Raw genomic sequence first — 20,704 nt, 5'->3', positions numbered from 1 at the left:
TAAGTATAATTTAATTGCTTAACATTTGAGAGGTGTCTCTAAGAGCATATTCAGGGCCTTTTGCAGGCTGAGAGGAATAACAAACTAAGCATGTGGTCCAATTAACACTGAAAAGCGTGTCGTAGTTGAAATTCATAGAAAGACTTGTTCCACTGTTCCTTAAAAGAGCATTGTAAATATATTCATCTAGCTTTTGAAGGTAAACACATCTCAAAATAGACCTTCAGGGATCTCTGAGTTGGGAGGAAAATGCTTTTACTTTGAATGTTGTTTATTTTTGTATGGTGTTCTTTTTCCAGGGCTGCAGATACCTGTATTGCACATGAATTGGATGATCTATGATGATGATTTTCACAGAGTAAGGGAAAATTGGCTCACTTCGTCCAAGGAAAGCAATTTAAGTAACATTCTTTCTCAATAAACAGTGGCAACACAGGGCAGTGGTCTGTCTTCTCTCCATTTTTTGGACCTATTTGTAGTACTCTGCAGGCTGTGCTTTGTGAGCTTTTTCAGGACCATTCCAGTCTTGACCATGCTGAGCAGGTGAGAATCTACACCAGGTGCAAATCAGATGATGTCCAGAAACAGGTTTTTAGTGTATAATTCTAAGAAACTCAATCAGTTGGCAATCTCAGCATATGTGGTATACCAGATACGTGGTAACTGCAGTAGGCTCCTATCAGAATGTGTCTGACTTAATATCAGACTCCTAAAATAAGTCAATAGAAGAACAATTTACCCTTTTATAGAATGACTACATGTTTAAAAAGTTTTCTTTAATATCTTAAAACTTGGGCTCAGTTCCCTCCTCTGTCTAAACAGGTTCAAATCTACGCTGCTCAAAAATCTGCCTTATGCTGTTAGATGCAAGGCTACTCTGGGTGGAAATCACACTCTCCAGTCTTGCTGTTGAAACACTGCCAAAACTGAGGTTCACTGTGTTGAAGAGAGAGAGAGGTGCTGTAAGACTGAGGAGGGAGAACATGGCAAGACAGTTCAAGGTTCTGGTCCCCTATAGACAGAGGTACTGCTTCAGTTCCTGAGTTAGGAGGGTTGGGAATACAGGTAAAAAGCTGGCCTTTAGTGGTTCACAAAATGCATTGTAGGCAGTTGCTTGTTGAATACAATCATTTTACGTAACTCATAGCTCAGGGCTTCACTGGCTCCTTCTGAAATACCTCATTTTCCTCATGTACTATTTAAGGAACTTGAGAACTGAACAAGAGATTTTTGATTTCACTCCAAGAATCAGAAACCTAAAAATTATCTCTTTTTGGCAGCTAACTTTTAAACACTGAAATTTCTTCCTGGTCATGGTCTTGTTGCTGATGAGTGGCATCAAATGTAAAAATACCAGACTGCCAAATCTTTTTTGAGGATTTTGTTTTTTCTTGAACAGTGACAGAATCTGTTGAAAGAATGCAACAAAGACCCCAGGATTTAAAACCTGACCTGAATTTGTTGGGAGGCTGTTATTTGAAGGCCATTTAAATTAACATGATCATTGAAGAAAACACTAGTGTTTTGTTTGTACAACGCCTTACATAACATCCATAGCTTGACGGTGCCTGTAGGTCACAAAGTACTGTAGTACAACGTACTCATACTATTTATCCATGAATTATTTAACTTGCAGCTTCTTTAGTACAGGTCTTTCTTGGCTTGTATATTCTGTGGCCTTCCTTGGGCAAAGATTATTAGTAATATTGAATGTAGCCCAACAGTATGCCAGCATTGAGATATTGGTGGTTCCTTGCTGAGACTTTCTAGTATGGATAGAGTGAGTTTATTTTATTTTATTTAATAATTATTATTTTATGGTATTTTAATACGCTATGTCAATTTTCAGAGTATATTTTATTAACTTGTTAGAATGCATTGTTTAGGGTTTTTGGAGCACTGTATATATGCATTGTATATTTTTGCATAGTGGCTACTTTTCCTTTTCCTTTTATTGGCTCTAGAAATCGTGTATGTTGGTTCTGATCCTGCACTAGTTCGCTGTTTGTTACCCATCTGCAAGGGAAGGAGTGAGGGACTGTTGTCACTTTCTTGTGGACATGACTTGAGTAAATGCAATGAGATCTTACAGAAAGCTTTATAAGACCTAAATATTGCATTATTTACTGTTTTTACAGTCAGCTGTCATAGTTAGAAAACCCTTTCCTGTTTCCACCTGTAAAAAGGAATGAGAAGCAGTAATTAGTAAAGAAAGATTTAATAACAGGGGGAAAAAAAGATCAGAAGCAGCTTCCACAGATAGGAGATGGTTTTCCTCCTTCACTTTTAGAGAATTTTCCAAGGAGATTGCTTTCATTAGGTAGGAATCATCCTGTATCAAGAAATATTTGCTGAGAATGAAGAGACAGAGAAAATTAAACATGTAGCCTGCAAGTCACTGAAATCCTGACAGCAGACTGTTAACCCCCCCGACGCCTGCACAAACACACACACACACACGCACACACACACACACACACACACACACGCGCACACCTTGTTTTCTACAACTTAATCTCACCAACTCGGTATTACCTAGGAAGCTGTGACTTGCGAGAAACGGCCAGCTAACGGAAGGCAGGAATTCAATGCTACAAAACCCGTGTTTTCCCTGGCTTTACTGGAGAGGATATTCTCATTGCTAAAAATCTCTCCTGCAAAACTTCTATGAAGACTACTACAGTACTACAAAAATATTGTAACATTTTAAAAGACAAAATCTTCTTCTAGAGTGTACAGGGAAGGAGACCTGCTTGGTTTGGGAGTATGATTTTGAGACAAGCAGCCACTGAGCATCAGACCATTAGTATCTGAATTTTGCTTTAAGGGGTTGAAATGACTGCTTCAAATCAGGCCACAAGAAAAATTATAGTTCCACATAAGGGCCTTTTGAAAATTTATTGTTCGATAAGTGCAGCAAACTTGCATGATCTCTGAGGAGAGTTTATATAGTTTTAAGTAGTAATGCAAGGATACAGTACTTCCCTCTGCTGTTTCAGACTTGCCAATATGGCTATCGTTGCTGACAGCTTGACATGATGTTAGTTATTTTAAGTGTCAGATGAGAGTGGCTGATGCCATGGTACTGCAGTGCTCACATTTGTTGGAAAATTAGATGGTGTTTTTTAAAAAGGCCTAAAAACCCCAACAACCCAGCTGCTTAAGCCTCCGATTGCCTAGGTTTTTTCTGTGCTGGGTGTATAATTTGAGTGAGCAGTAGTGAACATGCCTGAGGTGTTAAGAGAATGATGCGTTTTCTGTAGGCATGAATAGTCTTAAATAAAACAGGAACACCTTCCTGTCATTTGTTGTCTTCCAGAAGGATTTTTTAAAAGGAAACGGAAGCCAATTAGCCCGGAAGTTTAACCTCTTTTAGCTTAGCTTCTTTTAGGGGAGCTTTTTAACCTTTTAAATAAATCATTTTCTTTCTTTTCTCCCCTCCCCTTTGAATCAGTTACCAGCATTTCTCATGCTGGGCCCAAGGAGCAGGCTGCTTAAATTCAAGAATGATTTTGAGGGGATAAAGTGTACAAGATTTTGAATTCTTGCCATAAGTCCCTGGCAGACAGCCAGGAAACCTCAGAGGAATAGGGCTAATGAAGGGAGGGTAAAGGAGATCTGGAGAGTATGGCTGGTAATGCAGTATTCATTTAATTGGGAGCAGGTATCGGTGCAAACTTCTCCATTTTAATTGGAAAGAGAAGGGGGGTGTTAAGGAAGAAGGAGAAAAATAAGAATGCATAAAGTTTTCAAGCTGAGGAGCCAAAGGCAGGCCTGTATATGGCAGAGAAAGAACTCAATTTAGGGCAATTTGCTCTGCAAGCTGGGCTGCAATCTCCCCTGGGGATAGGGATGAGGAAGAAAATGAAACCAAAAGAGAACTTGATAAAATCACCTAGCACAGACAATCTCAGTAGAATAGGTTTTACTGAGTTAAATCTGCCCCAATCAATGTGATTCTTTTCATATAAGTTACAAATAAAAAGCCACAAGATTACAATAAAAATCGAGGATGTACTGCTGCTGATGTAGCACATGGGAGTCTTAAGGACTTGTTGTGGAATACAGGTTTTTTGCAACCATCATGTTTGGTCTTTTCTTTTTACCTAGCTAGGAGAAAAAAAAGCCTCATCTCTGCCTCCTCCCTAACCTTTTATTATCTTTAAACTAAAGTTAGAGGTAATGTGTGAACCTTACAGAGTTTAATTTTCAATGCACTGCAAACCTGAACGTGCTTTAGTCCTGAAAGCTGGTAAACCTGCGGCTCTTTCAGAAACTCCTTTTTGCCTTTATATATGACAGAAGTTAGAAAAAGGAAAAGACACTTCCCACCTCTTTCCACCCATTCCTACAGCTGGGCATATATAAAGATGAGAGTAAGTGTCTGCATTTTCATGATGTATAGGAAAGGCATTATTTTGTGGTTCTCTATAGTACACGCAAGCAGTGTTTTTCTCAGTACAGATGCTAAAAGATTTGGTGCACCAAGTGCTGAACAACTGTTTGTTCTACAGCTGAGGACAAGCCTGAGTGTGTTTTCCTTTTGTCCTCAGCAGTGGGTTAACCTAAATATTTTGTGATTAAGGACCTCCTTGGAAATGGCACTGGCATGAGCTGCGAGTGTCTGAGGTGGACAGCTGCTCTTTTGTCTGCAGTGTCACACAGCCGAGAAAGATGAAGTGGTTCCTACAGGGTCATTAGTTGTGGGGGGAGGTTTGTACCAGAAGAGAGATAACATGAGACACACAGCTCTGAGTGTTTGGAGGAAGGAGGAAGAATTGGGGTAGGAAAAATGCAGGATTAGGAAACTACAAGGTGATGACTTGCAGTTGCAAGGGATCAGCTGAGATCTGTAGCTGAAATGAAGTGTTTTTCCTTGTCACACTGCTGCAGCACTAATTTTCTCTGATGAACTCTCTTCTTGATGATTGTCTACACTGGCAAAGGGAAAGGCATGAACAAAGAGCATAAATAAAAATTGTTACCTGAAATGTGAACAGTCCCTGGAATAAGTGGGTATTGCTGGGTTTAGCTTTGTTTCTTAAGAATGCTTTCCATTAGCCCACTGCTAAATACTCTGTCCAGCCGTTGGACATTTTGTGAAGGACTGGAAACCTTGAAAGTTGGAGGTTTCAACAAGTTTTGTGAAAACAGATGGCTAAGTAGAGAAAAGATACTCACCCTGAGCATCTCTGTTCAGATGGTTACAGCTCACTTTTACTCCTGAAGGCAATGGCCAGCATGAGCCAGTCAACAGAAAACAACCCCTACGCAGGCTGCAGCTTGATGGGCAGCAGGGCAGGGCAAAGAAGAGGAACAGATAGCACAGAGATGGCACCAGGCAGGAGAAGATTGGGCTGGGAACTGCCTTCTGCCTTGAGGCAAGGGATGTTAAGGAGACACTGGACACTCCTGTGTAGCTCACGAAGCTTCGTCAGTGATGTCATTGTGAAACTTCATATACAGTATGCTTAGCTGTGCTTGCCTAGAGCTGCCTTACACACTGATTTCCGAAAGCACCTTATGCCAAGCTATGTTTCTGTATCTGTATGAATATGTGTACACATTCCTGAGCTGTGGCCGTATGGGATAAGAAGATTTTGGCACAACAATGAAGAATGACAACGGAATTAAGGGGATTTTCAAAAGAAGAAATAAAGCATTTTTGTATCTAATACATGTATATGGTTATGAAAGCTTAAAAGATCAAATGGAAACAAAGCATTTGTATCCCTTATGAATTAATTTTGTATAGGTCCATCCACACATACACAGAAAACTTAGGTGTAGAAATTTATATGATGGCTCATATAAAAAAGTATATTTCACTACTAAAAATGCTACATTGTAACAGTGTAAACTTCTTGTTGAAATGTGTGTATGCAAGTATGTACATGTCAATAGCCTCTGTGTGTGTGTGTATATATATATATAAATTTTATATAAATAAATTTTATATGGGATTGAGTATTCAGATTTTATTTATTTCCCATTTAAAAAAAAATATCTAAATTCTCAGGCAATATGAACACTCTAACTTTTGTATAGGACTTTCAGCACTTGCTTTATATTGTGACATTTGCAGGGATGTTTAAGGGAACTAGTACAACATATGTAGCAAAACAGATTATTTAAAGTTACAGTAGAAAGATGGGAGGGAAATCCTGTATTCTGTTCATGGTGATAAAGGTAAGAGTAGAAGGGATTTTATTCCCTTCTGATTGTATTACTTAAAAATTCACAATTAATCTGTGATAATAGGTTAGATTCTGATTTTGTGTAAATGACTACAGTTCTGTAGCTATGTTGATATGATCTGACATGCTGTCTTTTTATTTTTAAACACAACACTTAATGAAAAAAATGGGAGCAAAATTCTTGTCTTGGAGGCAGCATAGAAACTTTACTCGTCTCATTTCTGGTGTGAAAATTTGACACAAGGCTTACTAAGTAGTAATTATGGAAAATAATTTGGACATAAGCTAAGACATTGTCGTATAACTCCATTTCCAAACATATGTGAAAAGTTTTAAAACTAACTGGAATTTATTGAGACACAAATTCTGAAATTCCATCTGTACCTTTCTTTTATATTAACAGACTGTATAGTTCACTAACTGAAAAATTCCATCACAGATATTAAAAAGAGTAAAATATTTTGTATCTGTAAAGTACCTGTGTGACACCTTTCAGTTCTGTGAACCCAAGAGTGATTCTGAAGATGAATTTGGAGTCTGTTCTGTTATGAAAAGATATATTGATAATGGAAACGATAACATTTTTGAAATTCAGATCTTACTCTTTCTGCCTTGTTTTGTTTTGCTTTACACATATGCAGTTTAGTTTAGCAGCACAAAATATTACCCATAATTACAGGTGGACCTTTCTCTGCTCTTTTTCTGTTATATTGACATCCCCCTCAGCTTTAGAATCTCCCTTTAATTTGTTGCACTGTTTATTGACTGTTTTCTCCTTCCAAATGAGGGAATTTAAGGGCTTCCTTCTTTGTTTGGACAGTGTGCATTCTTTCTGATCTCTTAAATCAATTTCTGAATTAGTAGAAATTGTCTCCTACTGAGTGTAAGGTGCTTTATCAACTCACATATCATTCCTGTTGTTGATAGGAATGATACCACTTTTGTCTTAACACTACTACCATCCATAATAGGATTTGCTGGCCATATTCACAGGTCTATATAAATTTGCTTTTTATATAACTGTGCATATGATTGCATTGACATTCAAATGATTAGTTTTCCTGTGGGTGATTTTCCGTATGTGTCTTCCTGTTGTGGGTGTGAAGGAGCCTCTTTGCTTTAGCATTACCCATCTGGTGCATCTATGCCCATGCCTGTGCAATGGACAGAACACATGGTAAAAGGGGGAACACATGGTAAATGCAGTTTGGGTTTAAACCACGTCCTGATATTTCTTGGCCTTGGATTTATCCTGTAAAGCTTTTTCTGGATTGTTTTAAATCTTCTTTTGTTTGTGTCTCTGTGCTGGTTTTGGCTGGGATAGAGTTAATTTTCTTCATAGTAGCTGGTATGGGCTATGTTTTGGATCTGTGTTGGAAACAGTGTTGATAATTCAGGGATGTTTTTACTATTGCTGAGCAGTGCTTACACAGAGTCAAGGCCTTTTCTGCTTCTCACACCACCCCAACAGCGAGCAGGCTGGGGGTGCACAAGAGGTTGGGGGGGGCACACATCTGGAACAGCTGACCCCAGCTGAGCAAAGGGATATTCCATACTGTATGACTCCATGCTCAGCGTATAAAGCTGGGGGAAGAAGAAGGAAGTGGGGACATTCAGAGTGATTGCATTTGTCTTCTCAGGTGACTGTTATGTGTGATGGAGCACTGCTTTCCTGGGGATGGCTGAACACCTGCCTGACGATGGGAAGTGGTGGATGGATTCCTTGTTTTGCTTTCCTTGCTTGTGTGGCTTTTCCTTTACCTATTAAACTGTCTTTATCTTAACCCACAAGTTTTCTCATTTTTACTGTTCCCATTCTCTCCACCATCCCAGCAGGGGGAAGTGAGTGAGCAGTTGTGTGGGGCTTAGCTGCTGGCTGGGGTTAAACCACAACAGTCTCTTCCTTTCTTTTTTTTTTTTTTTTTAAAAAAACAAACAAAACAAAAACAAAAACTTTTTATCCCTTTCAGGGTTTCCTTGACAGATTTCTCAAACTGCCTCATAAATGGCAGGAAGTTATACTTTTATCAAACGGTCATACTAGAAGTCTTTATTGTCTCAGACTGAAGCTTATCTTCAGAAAATGCTTAGGAATCATAATCCATTCTTTTTCTGAACCCCTTTAAGAGAGGCAGAAGAGGTAAATCTGTTAGATCTGTCTCAGATCTGAGTAGCTTTGAGCATTTGGGTGGTGTCCAACCCTGCCTTTTCTACCAGCTAGAAAAAAGGGTGTCTTACAGCTCAGTGACGAGGGTAAGAGATCAAGCCCCAATGCACAGCTTTGTGAAGGCAGTTTCTCTAATGTCACCTTACTCTTTGCATTCTTTGAACTTCCAACCTCAAGGGGATGAGGAGTACAGAGAGTTTCATGAAACCAACTTTTGAATTTCCTTCTGGCTGTGATAGAATCTGATGAGAAGGCAGAGGACAAGAAAATCTTGGGCCTGCTTCTTCACCAAATACATGTTTAGTTCCTTTGAATTTTCAAAATACAACTTTTTTTTTGGATGGTCTTCCATTTCTGGAATATCCTATGCTCATATTAGGAACTGCTTATGTTTCATGGAGCCCTAGACATTTCTTCTGATTCGCCACTGATATTAGCTGTGCCTTCAGTCACAGATAGCTGGCTGTGGGAAGTTACTCTGACAGCTTTGCCCACACCTTTATTATTTCTGTTAAGATGTGTAAGTCTACATTTCACCTCTCTCCTGGAGTTCTATCAGGTAGTTTTCTTTTTTTTCCTCCTTGAAATTTATACCTTCAGCTAGTTAAGCAACTTACTATCTGTTGGCAAACGAGGTATGAGAGCTCATACAAATTGCAGTTTTCCTTTGATTGGTAACAAGAGGAGTAGCACGGACTGCTGTTCTTCCTCCTTCATATTTTGATCTGGCACTTCAGGCAGGATGCTTATCCATATACGTCCAGGTCACAAAGCCACCAGTCTCCTAAAGACACTTATCATTTGACATCTTCAATTGCTCTTTCTTTGTAGAATAAAACTGAGCAGGTCCCTTCAAATCTTTATCCAAGACTTCAGGGTTCTTTTTGGCTTGTCAGAATCTATTCGTGCTCCTACTCTTAAATACCTAGACAGAAATTAAGTACAGTCATTGACAACTTCAGTGCAAATTAAATGTTACAGCTCTAGCTTCTATTCATTTGGTGCTCTCTAATCAGTACCTTTGAAGGTGTGCCAGAAGCTGTGAGTCTGTCTTTACTGACTCAGTCCTCTCTGTCCAAGTGTGGGAGTTATTTAGCAAAGCAAATGAGACATTGTGAGGATTCTGGATACTGTGTGCCCTGAAGTTTTGTACTTGCTGACTTCTCACCATCTTAATAGAGGAAATGTTATACTCTGTCATAAGCATCTGCTGCGGCAGGTGGTGGCTTCTCTTTTGATTTTGAGGGGCAGGGAGACCTCTCCATGTTTTGGGAGGAAAAAAGGTTTTATGACAGCTACAAAAAAAACACCACCAATTAAAAAAAAAAAAAAGAAAAAAAAAAAAAAAAAGAAGCTCCTCTGGGCCTTATGAAAGCTGAAAGTCTTAGTTTGCTTAGTTGCCCATCTTGCATCAGGAGACAGTGAGTCTGCAGAAATGGTTTAAGTGGCACCAAATTAGCTTATCAATGTTTTCACTGCTAGAAGATCCACTCAGATGAATGGCTTAAACCATTTCAGTGAATTGGATCATGAGTAGGAAATTCAGGACCACATTCTTGAAGTGATTTTCTACAATATTGGGTGATTCAGTGTTGTTCCTGCAATCCAGGGGAAAAAAAGTGCAAAAGACCTTTAGAAATGTTATTTTCCAAAGCCAACCTATTTCTGGGTCTCTACTCCGAAAGAGTCTTATTAGGTAACTTTTTGTACTAGGGCTTGCAATTGTCAGAGCCAAGATAAACACACCTGCTGTGGTTTGGTCAAGCTCTCAAAGATTATCTGAACAGCATCTTTGAGGAAAGTTCTCATTTTGTTGTCCATAGAGCTGTTGTATGGACTTCTGCCTGTGACCTTTGGTGTGGACAGTTGCACATTCTTATTTTTCCCCTTGTCCCTGAGTCTTCCTCTGATGATCTGTGGGAGTTACAAGATGCTGCAGAATGTGCAGACTAACAATATTTTGCAGAAAAAAAGCAATTGTACTTAACGATAACTGGGTATTCTTTGAGATATACTGCCTCAAGATGCACCAAAACCTAATCCTCCTACCCCCTTCACTGGAGTCCTGCTATTATTTTAAATGAAAGAAACAGATATCCTACTCCTTTATTTCTCATCTACTATACACAGGAGTAGAGAGCAGGTGCTTATAATGCTCAGACTTAAAAATCAGGTATATGTGCTTTCAGCCACACATGCATACAGACAACATATGTTGCAAAATACTTCTTACTGTTAAATAAGTTGTCTAGATATTATTTGCATAAATGGTAAGCTGTTAGATCTTAGGCTTATTCTGCTTTCAGAAGGCTTTTCCTAACCAAAGGGACTTCTGGAGTCATAATCCATTCTTCTGCTATTAGAAACAACTGGAATAGTTAATCCTTTCTAGGACTTTAAAAAGACTGGCCTTATTGGGAAACTGCTGTCAGAACTTCATTCCACATGAGATTTTTTTTTCCCCAGTTTCCACCTTGACCATATTCATGATCAGTGTATTTTCCTTTGCTCTTGTACCTTCATCTTAGATGCTGTTTTCTTTCCAGTTGTATTAATTCCTGATGAGACCAGTTATTGCCCTTCAGATTCCATTGTGCTACTTAAAAAAATAAATCAGTCCTATAGTTTTGTCTTATAAGATCCGGACTAGTCTGGTCAAGCTAGTAGCTGTTCTAAGCAACTCTGTTATTAGACCCATCTGGCTTATATATACATGACTAGAACTGAATGCTCTATTCCAGAACAGGGTCTAAGTTAACTCACCCATGCCTTTTAGATATTGGGGTTGTGTTTGGTTTGTTGGTTTTTTTGTGGGTTTGTGGTTTTTTATTATTTATTTCTTTCCTAGCCATGTTGTACTGCTCCTCATTGTTAATTTAATTGTTCAAAAGATCATGATGTCTTTTTCTTCCTACGTCGTTACCATCTGATGAGCTCCAAATTTAATGCAAAAGTTGTTATTAATCTGTTAGTGATTGACCTTGCACTCTGAACAGTTAAATGTCACCCCATTTCCATTATTCCAATCCTAGAGATCTTCTGTTTTTTCTTGCATGATATTATGACTCTTTGTATTGAAAAATACCTCCCAACATTGTCATCTGCATATTTCATCAAGCAGTTTTGATTTTTTTCTGATTAAACAAGATGGGTCTCAAAAATGAGCCATGAAAATATTTTAGCAGTAGCCTTCCAGATGAGGGATCAATCTGTAATTATAACCTGTTTCTGTCTTGTAAAACCAGTTCCTTTCCCCCTGTACAGCTTTCCTTCTAATTCCTGTCTTTTCCAAGTTCATCAGTAATTTGCTGTGGCACTCTGCCAGTTCCTTCACTAGTCTGGATGAGAGAGAACTTCTCTCTTTTTTTTTTTTTCTCTGGAAGAATCAGATATCTTAACAACGAAAACTGTCACTTTCAGACTGCATTAGCCACCCTTGGTAGCTAGCTATATTTTATTCTATATTCCATTTTCAAAATTTCTTCTGATACTTCTGTACTACAGAGGTTTCCTTCTTAAAAATGGGGCAGGCAGGAGCGAGGAGGGGAATGTAAGTATACTGACTTCTTAAGAACCGAAGATCCCAACTACCTAAACTTCACTTTAATGTCTAAGTTAGAAGCCTAGTTACTTAAGATGCTTTTGAGGCAATGGAGAGAAATAGATGGCTCCAGAACATGATTTCAATCTTTAAGCAGAGAGATTAAAGCTCCATCAAGACAAGAGTTGCTGTATTAAGTTTTGTATAAACTTGCTCTTACTAGATTTTTCAGTGGTCTTCTCAAGAGTTATTTTCCAGCACAAGCTCAGTTCCAGATTTATCAGTTCCAGATCCTTAACTATGGTCTCCAGGAATGTCCTATGGCATTTTACCTTCCAAACACACCTGTAACCCACCAATGATCAGTCGTCAGGCATTTGAATAGTTTTGACTTCCAGCGTTAGCATCAGATGATGCAAGGCCCTTTTCTGTAAGTGGTCGGAAGGGACTCATATTCTATAAGTTTGGGCCTTAAAATTTTTGAAAATTAGGGTAAAATATTTTTTGAGAGAGGATGATTCAACCCATTAGCTTAAACCTGGATAATATTGCTTTGGGCAAGTGCTAGCAAGCATCTTACATTTAATACTATTCACAAGCTTGAGTTTGTTGGGACAATTCTTGGCATTTGAGTTCAGAACTTCAGTTCTGATAATCTGTTCTCATTTAATCGTTCATATCAAACAGTCACTGAACAGACTCTGGAAACTGTCAACTGCAGCTGAACTTGCTTCAGTTGAGTCACACCAGGTGTGTCCCAAACATGGCATTTTAACACCAAGTAATTTCTGATTATTTTTTTTTTCCTAACAGAAGCTTCCAGTTTATAAAATTATAAAATTTGTGCGTTTCACTTTTTTTTTGGAAATTAATATTGCTCAGAAAGTTGTCCAGAATATTGTTTTATAGATTTTTTCCCCATATATATTATCAAAATACTATTATTAGGAAGGTGTGTATTTCTTTGTGCTGTCCACAAAATCTAAATATATGGAATTAAAGTTAAATGTTGTTACAGTCACATCTAATAGTGATATAGTAATCAATAATAATTTAACATAGGTTTCCCCATGTTTCAATTGATTTTTTAAACAATTTTAGATCTTTCAGGTCACTTTAAGACTGAGAAAACTGTTTCCTACTATAAAGGAGAAGATAATCTCTGATTAATCTCTGCATTTAAATGTGATTTCTTACAAATTATTCCAAATATGGGAGATAAAATCACCCCTTTTTATCAACGTTAACACATTTTACTCATAAAAATTATCTATCTAACCATTTTAATTTAGTAAGATTTTCCTATAAGAAACTTTTCTACGCCCAAATGTTGGCTGATATTAAGCCCAGAACTTTAGCAAGCTCTTCACAAGGTTACACTTGAACAGAATTATTGAAAAAGATATTAGCAGCAGTAACCGCTTGCTTGAGGAAGTAAAATAGCTTACACAGAAATTGTTCAGAATCTTGTAACTTTTCTGGGGGTGGGGGATATTTGCTTCTTACTAATAGGACTACATGCTATGCAAGAATCCAAGCAGAGACTCAACCTTTTTTTCTCGGAAAATTTCTCACATCCATTCTTGTGACAGTTTCTGCGTAGCGAAGGGTACGTGTGGCAGGTGTGGGTGTGGGTTTTTTCCAAGTTTTTAAATATGGGAATCTATGAATCAAATCTTAGCAAGCACACCTCTGCATTCGAAACCCAGTATCATTTGTAGTTCTCCAAACTAAGAAACAGGAAATACTGCCCAGTTCAAAGTATTACCAGAGTACTGTGGTAGGATCGACAGGCAGGAAAGGAATTGAAGTATAGTGAGGCAAGAATGCTGAAGGGGAAGAGGAGACAGCATCGAGGTGAGAGACTACGAAGGTGTGATCTGGAATTTTTGCCCTCATGGAAAATAAGATGAATACCAGTAATGTATAATAAAAGAGAAGTACCCTGTGTCTGGAAGAGGTCAAGAACCCTGTGTCTGGAAGAGGTCAAGAACCAAAAATTATCTGCAATGGTGTCTACCAGTTTTTACTTCCAGCGGCAGTGTAGACAGGTCAGACAGTACTGATATAAAATAGAAGAAATTTTGGAAGGGGAAAAAAGTAATTTGGTCTTCATAAATTCAAATAGATAATAACCGAACTTGTTAGGCACAGAAATATAGTTGTTGTCTTTTCATTACTATGTTGTCATCCTGAGAATCTAAGCACTCACTCAGTGCATTTCTTTGACGAAAGTTACACTGAATTTTCTGTCAGTCTTTCTCTGGCTTAAAAAATAGCAGAATGTAATCAGATTTTTGTGGTGTATCTATGCGCAGCAGTTTAAGAAGCTACCCTCCCAACTGTTCATCCCTGTCTTCTACCTCCTTCTTTCTCTCTTCATCCCCTTACCTCCACTTCTCTTCCTTAATCCCTTCAGTATAGCACTGTGTTAATGAATTGCTCCGTGGTTCCCATCTGCTTTGGTGTAAAGTCTGTTGGCTTATGTCAAACTGCTTTGCAAGATGACTGTGTAACTATGGCTGTACTTGTACAAATGGAACAGTCCAACAGTAGCTGATCTGTAGCCCAGTTTTCAGGTGATTTGCCTGGGATATGGGCATCCCAGTCTTAACAACCCATTCTGCCGCTGTCCCACTTCCATGTAAATTCTTGACCTGCTCCCTGCTTAGCTGTCCTGGGTGAAAAAATCCTATCTTTTCTGGAAAATCTGTGGAGGTCATCTTGTAGCCTGAGACTGAGGCACCTGCTGGTGTACAAGGCAGCGAAAGAAGGCAGTGTTAATCCACAGCCATTTCCAGCTTCCAGTCCTGTGCTTTTATCATTAGGCACTTTTTGCCTGACAATTATGGCTTAGTCTTGACCTGGGGTCACTGACATCAGTAGAAGATAGATGTCAGTATCTTAAGGCAAAATCAAGCCTTGATGGTTGTTCACCGTTTTTCATCATTCTGTGGTCAGTTATATGAATCGTACTAAGAAAAAACGTTTTTCCCATTACTGAGAAAAGTATGGGATACATGAAAAGGTGGATTCTAAGACTGGTTGAAGCATTATAAGGATCTAAAATTTCAAAGCCAAGGGGAGCTTTTCTATTTATTAAATATTTTTCCTTTATCAAATGGATTCAGTTAAAATTTGCTGATATACTCTGCCATAATTGTTTAAATATGTTTCTGGTAAACAGATCTTAACTTTTGTCTCATTCAGGTTGTATTAAAACCATAATGCTGTCACTTGAGATAATTGCTAAATTTATACAACTCTGAAGTCCTCTTAAACTTACTTTGGAAGAAATATGACATGACAGCTGTAATTTATCCCCATGGTATGGATTACAGGACAATATTAATGAATTATACAGAAGAAGAAAAGAAGATATTGTCAGGACAGTAAACAGCAAGAAGCAAAAGAGGACTGAGAGAAAAAACCCTAAACAAATCAGTCCCCACCCATGCCTCCCTAGTAATCCTCTGTAATATTTTAATAGAAAAGGGCTAAGTTCAAAGTATGTTTGGGATAGTGTTAGAGACTCTGTGGAAGCTAAGACTGCGCGGTAAGATAATACATACCTGGGAAAATGTGAATTCTTTTAAGATTAGTCTTTTACACTTTGTTACTATGAGAGTCCAGAAAAGAGATGCATAGCCCACACTTCCTCATACAGCTCCATAAATAGGCACTGTATCTTTTGTTGCAAATCCTCAGCACTGTACGCTTGAGACAAGCAACTGCCTAGTGGCAAACAGTTCAGAGAAACAGCACTGAGGAACTGAATGTGGTAATTGCTCCAAACTCATTGTTACCCACTTGATTTCATATAGTCATGGCCAAATCTTCCATCTGTCTCTGCCCTCCAACAATGATTTCAGGACACTTGGAACTGAAACCAAACTGTGGGGTTTTTTCTTTTATTCTTTTTTTTTTTTTTTTTTTTTTTTTCTTTTTGGTATCTGGGCTCTCACCATCACAGCCCTCGATTAAATGACAGGTTTTTGTTTTCATTGTCTTACCTTCTTTTCCTATTCAGTTCTTGACAGCCTTCCCTCTCAGCTGAATACTGTTATCACTTCTTTATTCTAATCCTCTCCCTAGCTGCCTATATTATCACCCCTCTGTTTCAGAACTTGGATACTTACCCTTTAATCCATTAATTGGCTTTTTACCCTCAGATCTCGTTGCCTCCTCTGAGTGCAACCTGACACTCCCAGCCACCACACACCCTGACTGTTCTCTGCCCGTCCCTCCCTTGCACGTCCCAGCTCTCCCTACATTTTGGTGCTAGTTTCTCTTCTTCCCAGATAATCTTGTGCTTTATTTCTTTTTTACAAAGGAGGGCTCTTTATTTCAGTATCACTTTCAGAGTTGCTTCTGTTTCCTCCCTGTGTTTACGTATTGCCTTTCTTCATTGCTTCTTAACAAGGGTAGATGTATATAGCAGGAATAATCTCTGCAGCAGATACCAGTGTTGCCCCCAGAATAGGTCCATTTCCTTATCGGGGTTCAAAAGTGTTGGGCAACTTAATAAAATAAGGGTTGTTATACAGCAAATGTATTCACTTAAATGAGATTATCTTTTGGTTGAGTTAGGTTTCTATTGATGTTTGCATGCAGTGGAAGTGTACGTTTCTTAACTTTTTTTTTTTTTTAATCGTGTACTCTTTGTGTGTAAAATCTGTTTGTATTAAAAGGAAATACATTATCTGGTGCCTACTGTTTAGTCCAGGAATAATATTGCTATATTTTAAGAAATCCTGTCTACTTTGCCTTTTTTTTCTTAGTCAACATTTGAAAGTATAGGCTATACTGCAAAGAGGCGTACTAGCCTTTTTGTTTTGTTATATCTCATGTTTTCTTTATATAATATGTATGAGTACACACATTTGATATTTAGCAAATAGGGAAAATTATCCTGGTGCTAATGTACACAGAGCTATTACACCCAGTCATGGTTAATAGCACTAAATGGATTTAGAGTGAGGAGTCTAGACTGCAATCCTGTCAGCATCTGCCCCTTCCCCAGTAATTTATTTGGATTTTGCACCTGCAGATGCTGAACTGGGACTGAATTCATACCGAATTTTTTATTTGGATAGCAGGCACTGAAACAGTAACATTTAAGAAGAGCACTAAATAAAAGTGACTGTGTTACCATTAACTTTCCTCCCTTTGTTGTCAATATTGAAAACCATAGAATCCTGATTGTTCAGGCTCTTACCATGAGGATCTCTTTCGTTAATTAACTCCCTAATCTGTTGGCACCATGATTATTAGACATATCTTGTGCTGCCTGATGCGTTTCAATGGTTGGAAAGCTTTCATAAAATATTTCAGTTTTAGCTTATTTATTGACACATTGTATCTTTAATATTCCATGCAAGCATAGTGACAGTCCTCTCCTTTGTGTGATATAATCTCCATGCTTTGGAGCATTACAAGCCTTTCTGAAAAGGTAGTAAGTATGCAAAGGCTACAAGAACAGCAGATCTGGAAACGTAATTGTGCAGAGGTGAGTTGAGTAGAAGTCCCCTCTTTGCCTGCCTCTCTGTTCCTATGCCCCATGCATGTGATAAGTCACTGCTGAAAATCACTTTTCCCTCCAGTTTTAATAATATGCATATATACCTATGGGCATCTCCAAAGGTGAAAGGTTCTAACCCATGCAGCCATAGCAATGGGACTTTGGTTACAACTTGTAGAACAAAAAGGTTTTCCTTCAGAACATTGTATATTCAGTCCTGTTTTTATGAGAGAGAGATGTGAGTCTTAAATTCTTAAATTTCTAATATGGGAAAAATAAATTAAATTCCCCTGCCCTCGCAATAAGTTCTCCAAAACCACAACACACCTAACTCAGGGAATCAAATCAGCATACCCAGGCAGATCTTTTCCTTCTTTTCACTTGGAAGACATGCAATCTTGTGGGAAACAGAGAAAGAAAACCAGTGAAAAAGCCTTCTCATCAAAAAACCTGCACCTAACTCTTGGCTGTATACATTTTCAGTCTCGAACATACTCCATTTCTTATTTGAGTAATGTCTTAATTTTGTGAAATGATAGATCCCTTATTGGTTTTTTTTTCAAATATTCTTGGTATTGAACTATTCCCTTCCTTTTTTTTTTCATTCTATGAAGTACCAGCATTTGCAGTTCTTTTATAAGAGGATGCTTTTTAGTTGTACAAGTTGAAGTTTATCATGAATATATAATCTTGTAAAGAACTATGATGTGCCTCTTGTCCTACACCTAGAAAGGTGCATTGGTGTGGTAGCTTTCAAGCAGTTGCACATCAGTGTGTAGACTCTTTTCAACATGTTCATCCTGTCATTTATGTGTGTGTGTGCAGTTCACCAATGCTGTGGTGGCCTTTTTGTGGTCTGTGAAGCCTGTATTTTGTATGCATGGAGCCTTGCGTTAGTCCTGCTCATATGTGAAGATAAAGGCATGGAATCAGTTTTCATATGTCTCTTTCCAGAATCTCCTTCCAGTGTTGACAGGAGTCTATATATTCTTAGTATCAGAAGGCAGAGCACCCTAAAAACTATGTACTAATCGTTTAGTGCAAAAGAGCCAGCAAAACAGAAAAGGGTAAGAGAAGTAGTAGAAATAAATACCTAAAGTAGGAAACCTTTCTCCACTGCATACCACTGGAGATGCTAAAAAGTTGTGTAAAGACACAAGTGTTTTTCACAAAATGAATCAATAGTCTTTGAAATATGTAACCTTTCCCCTCCACCCTGGATGCTACCTATAACAGCTTGTATAATTTAAGAGTAATTTTTTACGTAGCTCTCCACGATGCTGTTTATTTCTTGTCCATTCTTTCCTTCTTTTGTAACTATTTCTGAATTTCATGGACTTCTCATAAAACACTGTAATGCTAGTGCTAGGGGTAATTTTTTAAAGGTGCTTCAAAAATGTAGATGTTTAATATGCAGCTGCTTTTTAAAGGGGCAAAAGATTTCTTTCTGCCAATTCTTTCAGATTCTGTATTAAAAATATTTTTTTCCCCCCTCAACTATCAATATTTAAGGGTGTACCCTTTCATTGTTTTCTGTAATCCTGTTAAAAATAGTAGGTATGTTCTGTATCTGTGGCTAAACATACAGCCTGGTGCAAAATAATCTAAACACTCAAGGTTTGTTTGCAGATTTATTCTAATGAAAAAGGCTCAAGATATATAATAAGACAGCCCCACTGATACAGTTAATCAGTATCCACACAAGTTGATCCCTTGAATGTATTACATGATTCATAAGAAATTGCTTAGTAGAGAAGAAACTGATTGAATAATATTTGCTGATGTCTTATTTTTCAGCTAAGAAATCTAACACTTTTAAGGACAAAGAGGGGTAAGAGGTCCTCACTTACGTTCCTCTGCTCTCTGCAAAATAGGATTGTTTCAGAGACAGCTGTATTGCAAAAAAAATTCCAAATACTGAGTAGAAAGCATTCTTTCATTCAGTTCAACATCACAGGAGTATGGTACCATGCCTAAATTGCAAAAATATTTTGATTCCAAAATGTGTTTAATAGGTCACACTTTTACAATCACAGCTTAGAGTTAATTACTATGTCTAGTCTCAAAACAGGTCTATGGTAATAAGTGTCTCACGGAATTATTGTCTTCACTGTGTCTAAACTGTCAGGGTGGGGATTCTTAGAGGTGCCTAATCAACATATACACACAAATCCTGTTAAAACTGTTCATGGCACTGGTGAACAGTTATGTGCTTTAGAAATCAGTTGTTCTTCAATCCAGGCCTTGTTTCATCTTTCATGGGAGTAGTGGGGAGAGGAGAGCAGAGGAAACCACATCCTTAAGTGAACTTGCACAACAGCAGGTCAGGATAGCTAGCTGATGGGGATGAAAGATGGTCAGACCTGCAGTGAACAGCATAGGCAAATCCTTTTTCACAGGTAGTGGGTGTTTATTGCACAAGATGCACTGTCTTTAGTGCCCATCCTGACAGGGTGGCTGTGGTAAGCGTTTTCAGCCAGAAATGATTGCTTTGCTCCATCATTGTAGCAAATTGATAAAGTAGAATTTATGACAAAATTGGGTGTGTTTGGAAGGCTGTTGATAATTTTTATTTTCTGAAGGAATTAAATTTGGAAAAGGAAGAGTTAAAGAAGTTACTGCTGCTGTAATGTACATACCAGGCTCTTTCCTTCTTTTGAGCCTTCACAGCTCTCTTACAACAGGTTCTCTTCATGTCTAGAAAATGCAAATCTCTGGGCTCCTAAGAGCAACTGAATAGGGATATGTATTTCATCTTAAAACAAAGAGGAAAGGAAAAAAAAAAAAAAAGTTATTCAAAGGATTTTGGAAACAGGTGTTCTAAATCAACATTAATTGGATTTCAGTTAATTATTCCTTATACTTTAGGGATTATAGCAAAGGAATATAGAGGAAAAAAAGCAAGAACAACTTCCCTGACACACTAATTGCTCTAATATTATTTAAGCTAAGCAGCCCCTCATTCCTTTCACCCCCACCCCAAATAAATTAGCCTCCAGATGATTGTTACAGAGGTTAGGGAATAAAAATGAAGTGAAAAAGCAAGATGCAGTATTTGAAAGCCATGTTTACTTGGGAGGGTAGTTACGTATTTAGTCTATTATGTATGCTGTCCTCTGCCTGTATCTACTAAGATAAAGACAACTGCTAAAAAGCTGTTACAGATTGATTTTGGACAACACATTTCTTAGATGAAGATTACCTATGTGATTCCCCTGATACTTTACCCCTCACATCCTATGATCTGTGCACATAGTTTAGACTGGGTCAAGAACGCT

General features: G+C 38.1%; 1 protein-coding gene across 1 annotated transcript in view; it reads left to right on the top strand.

Moving 5' to 3' along the window:
• LOC147416034 (uncharacterized) overlaps window positions 1-20,704 on the top strand; it is a 213,934-nt gene that overhangs the window by 121,875 nt on the left and 71,355 nt on the right. The window contains 1 exon segment of the mRNA XM_086460459.1: window positions 6,349-6,453. Coding sequence (XP_086316585.1) covers window positions 6,349-6,453 — 105 coding nt within the window.

Source organism: Leptosomus discolor, chromosome 2 (genome assembly GCF_034619465.1).
Source record: "Leptosomus discolor isolate bLepDis1 chromosome 2, bLepDis1.hap2, whole genome shotgun sequence".
NCBI classification, from domain to species: domain Eukaryota; kingdom Metazoa; phylum Chordata; class Aves; order Leptosomiformes; family Leptosomidae; genus Leptosomus; species Leptosomus discolor.
Note: the sequence above shows the minus strand (reverse complement) of the source record. Positions and strands in the feature narration are given on the sequence as shown.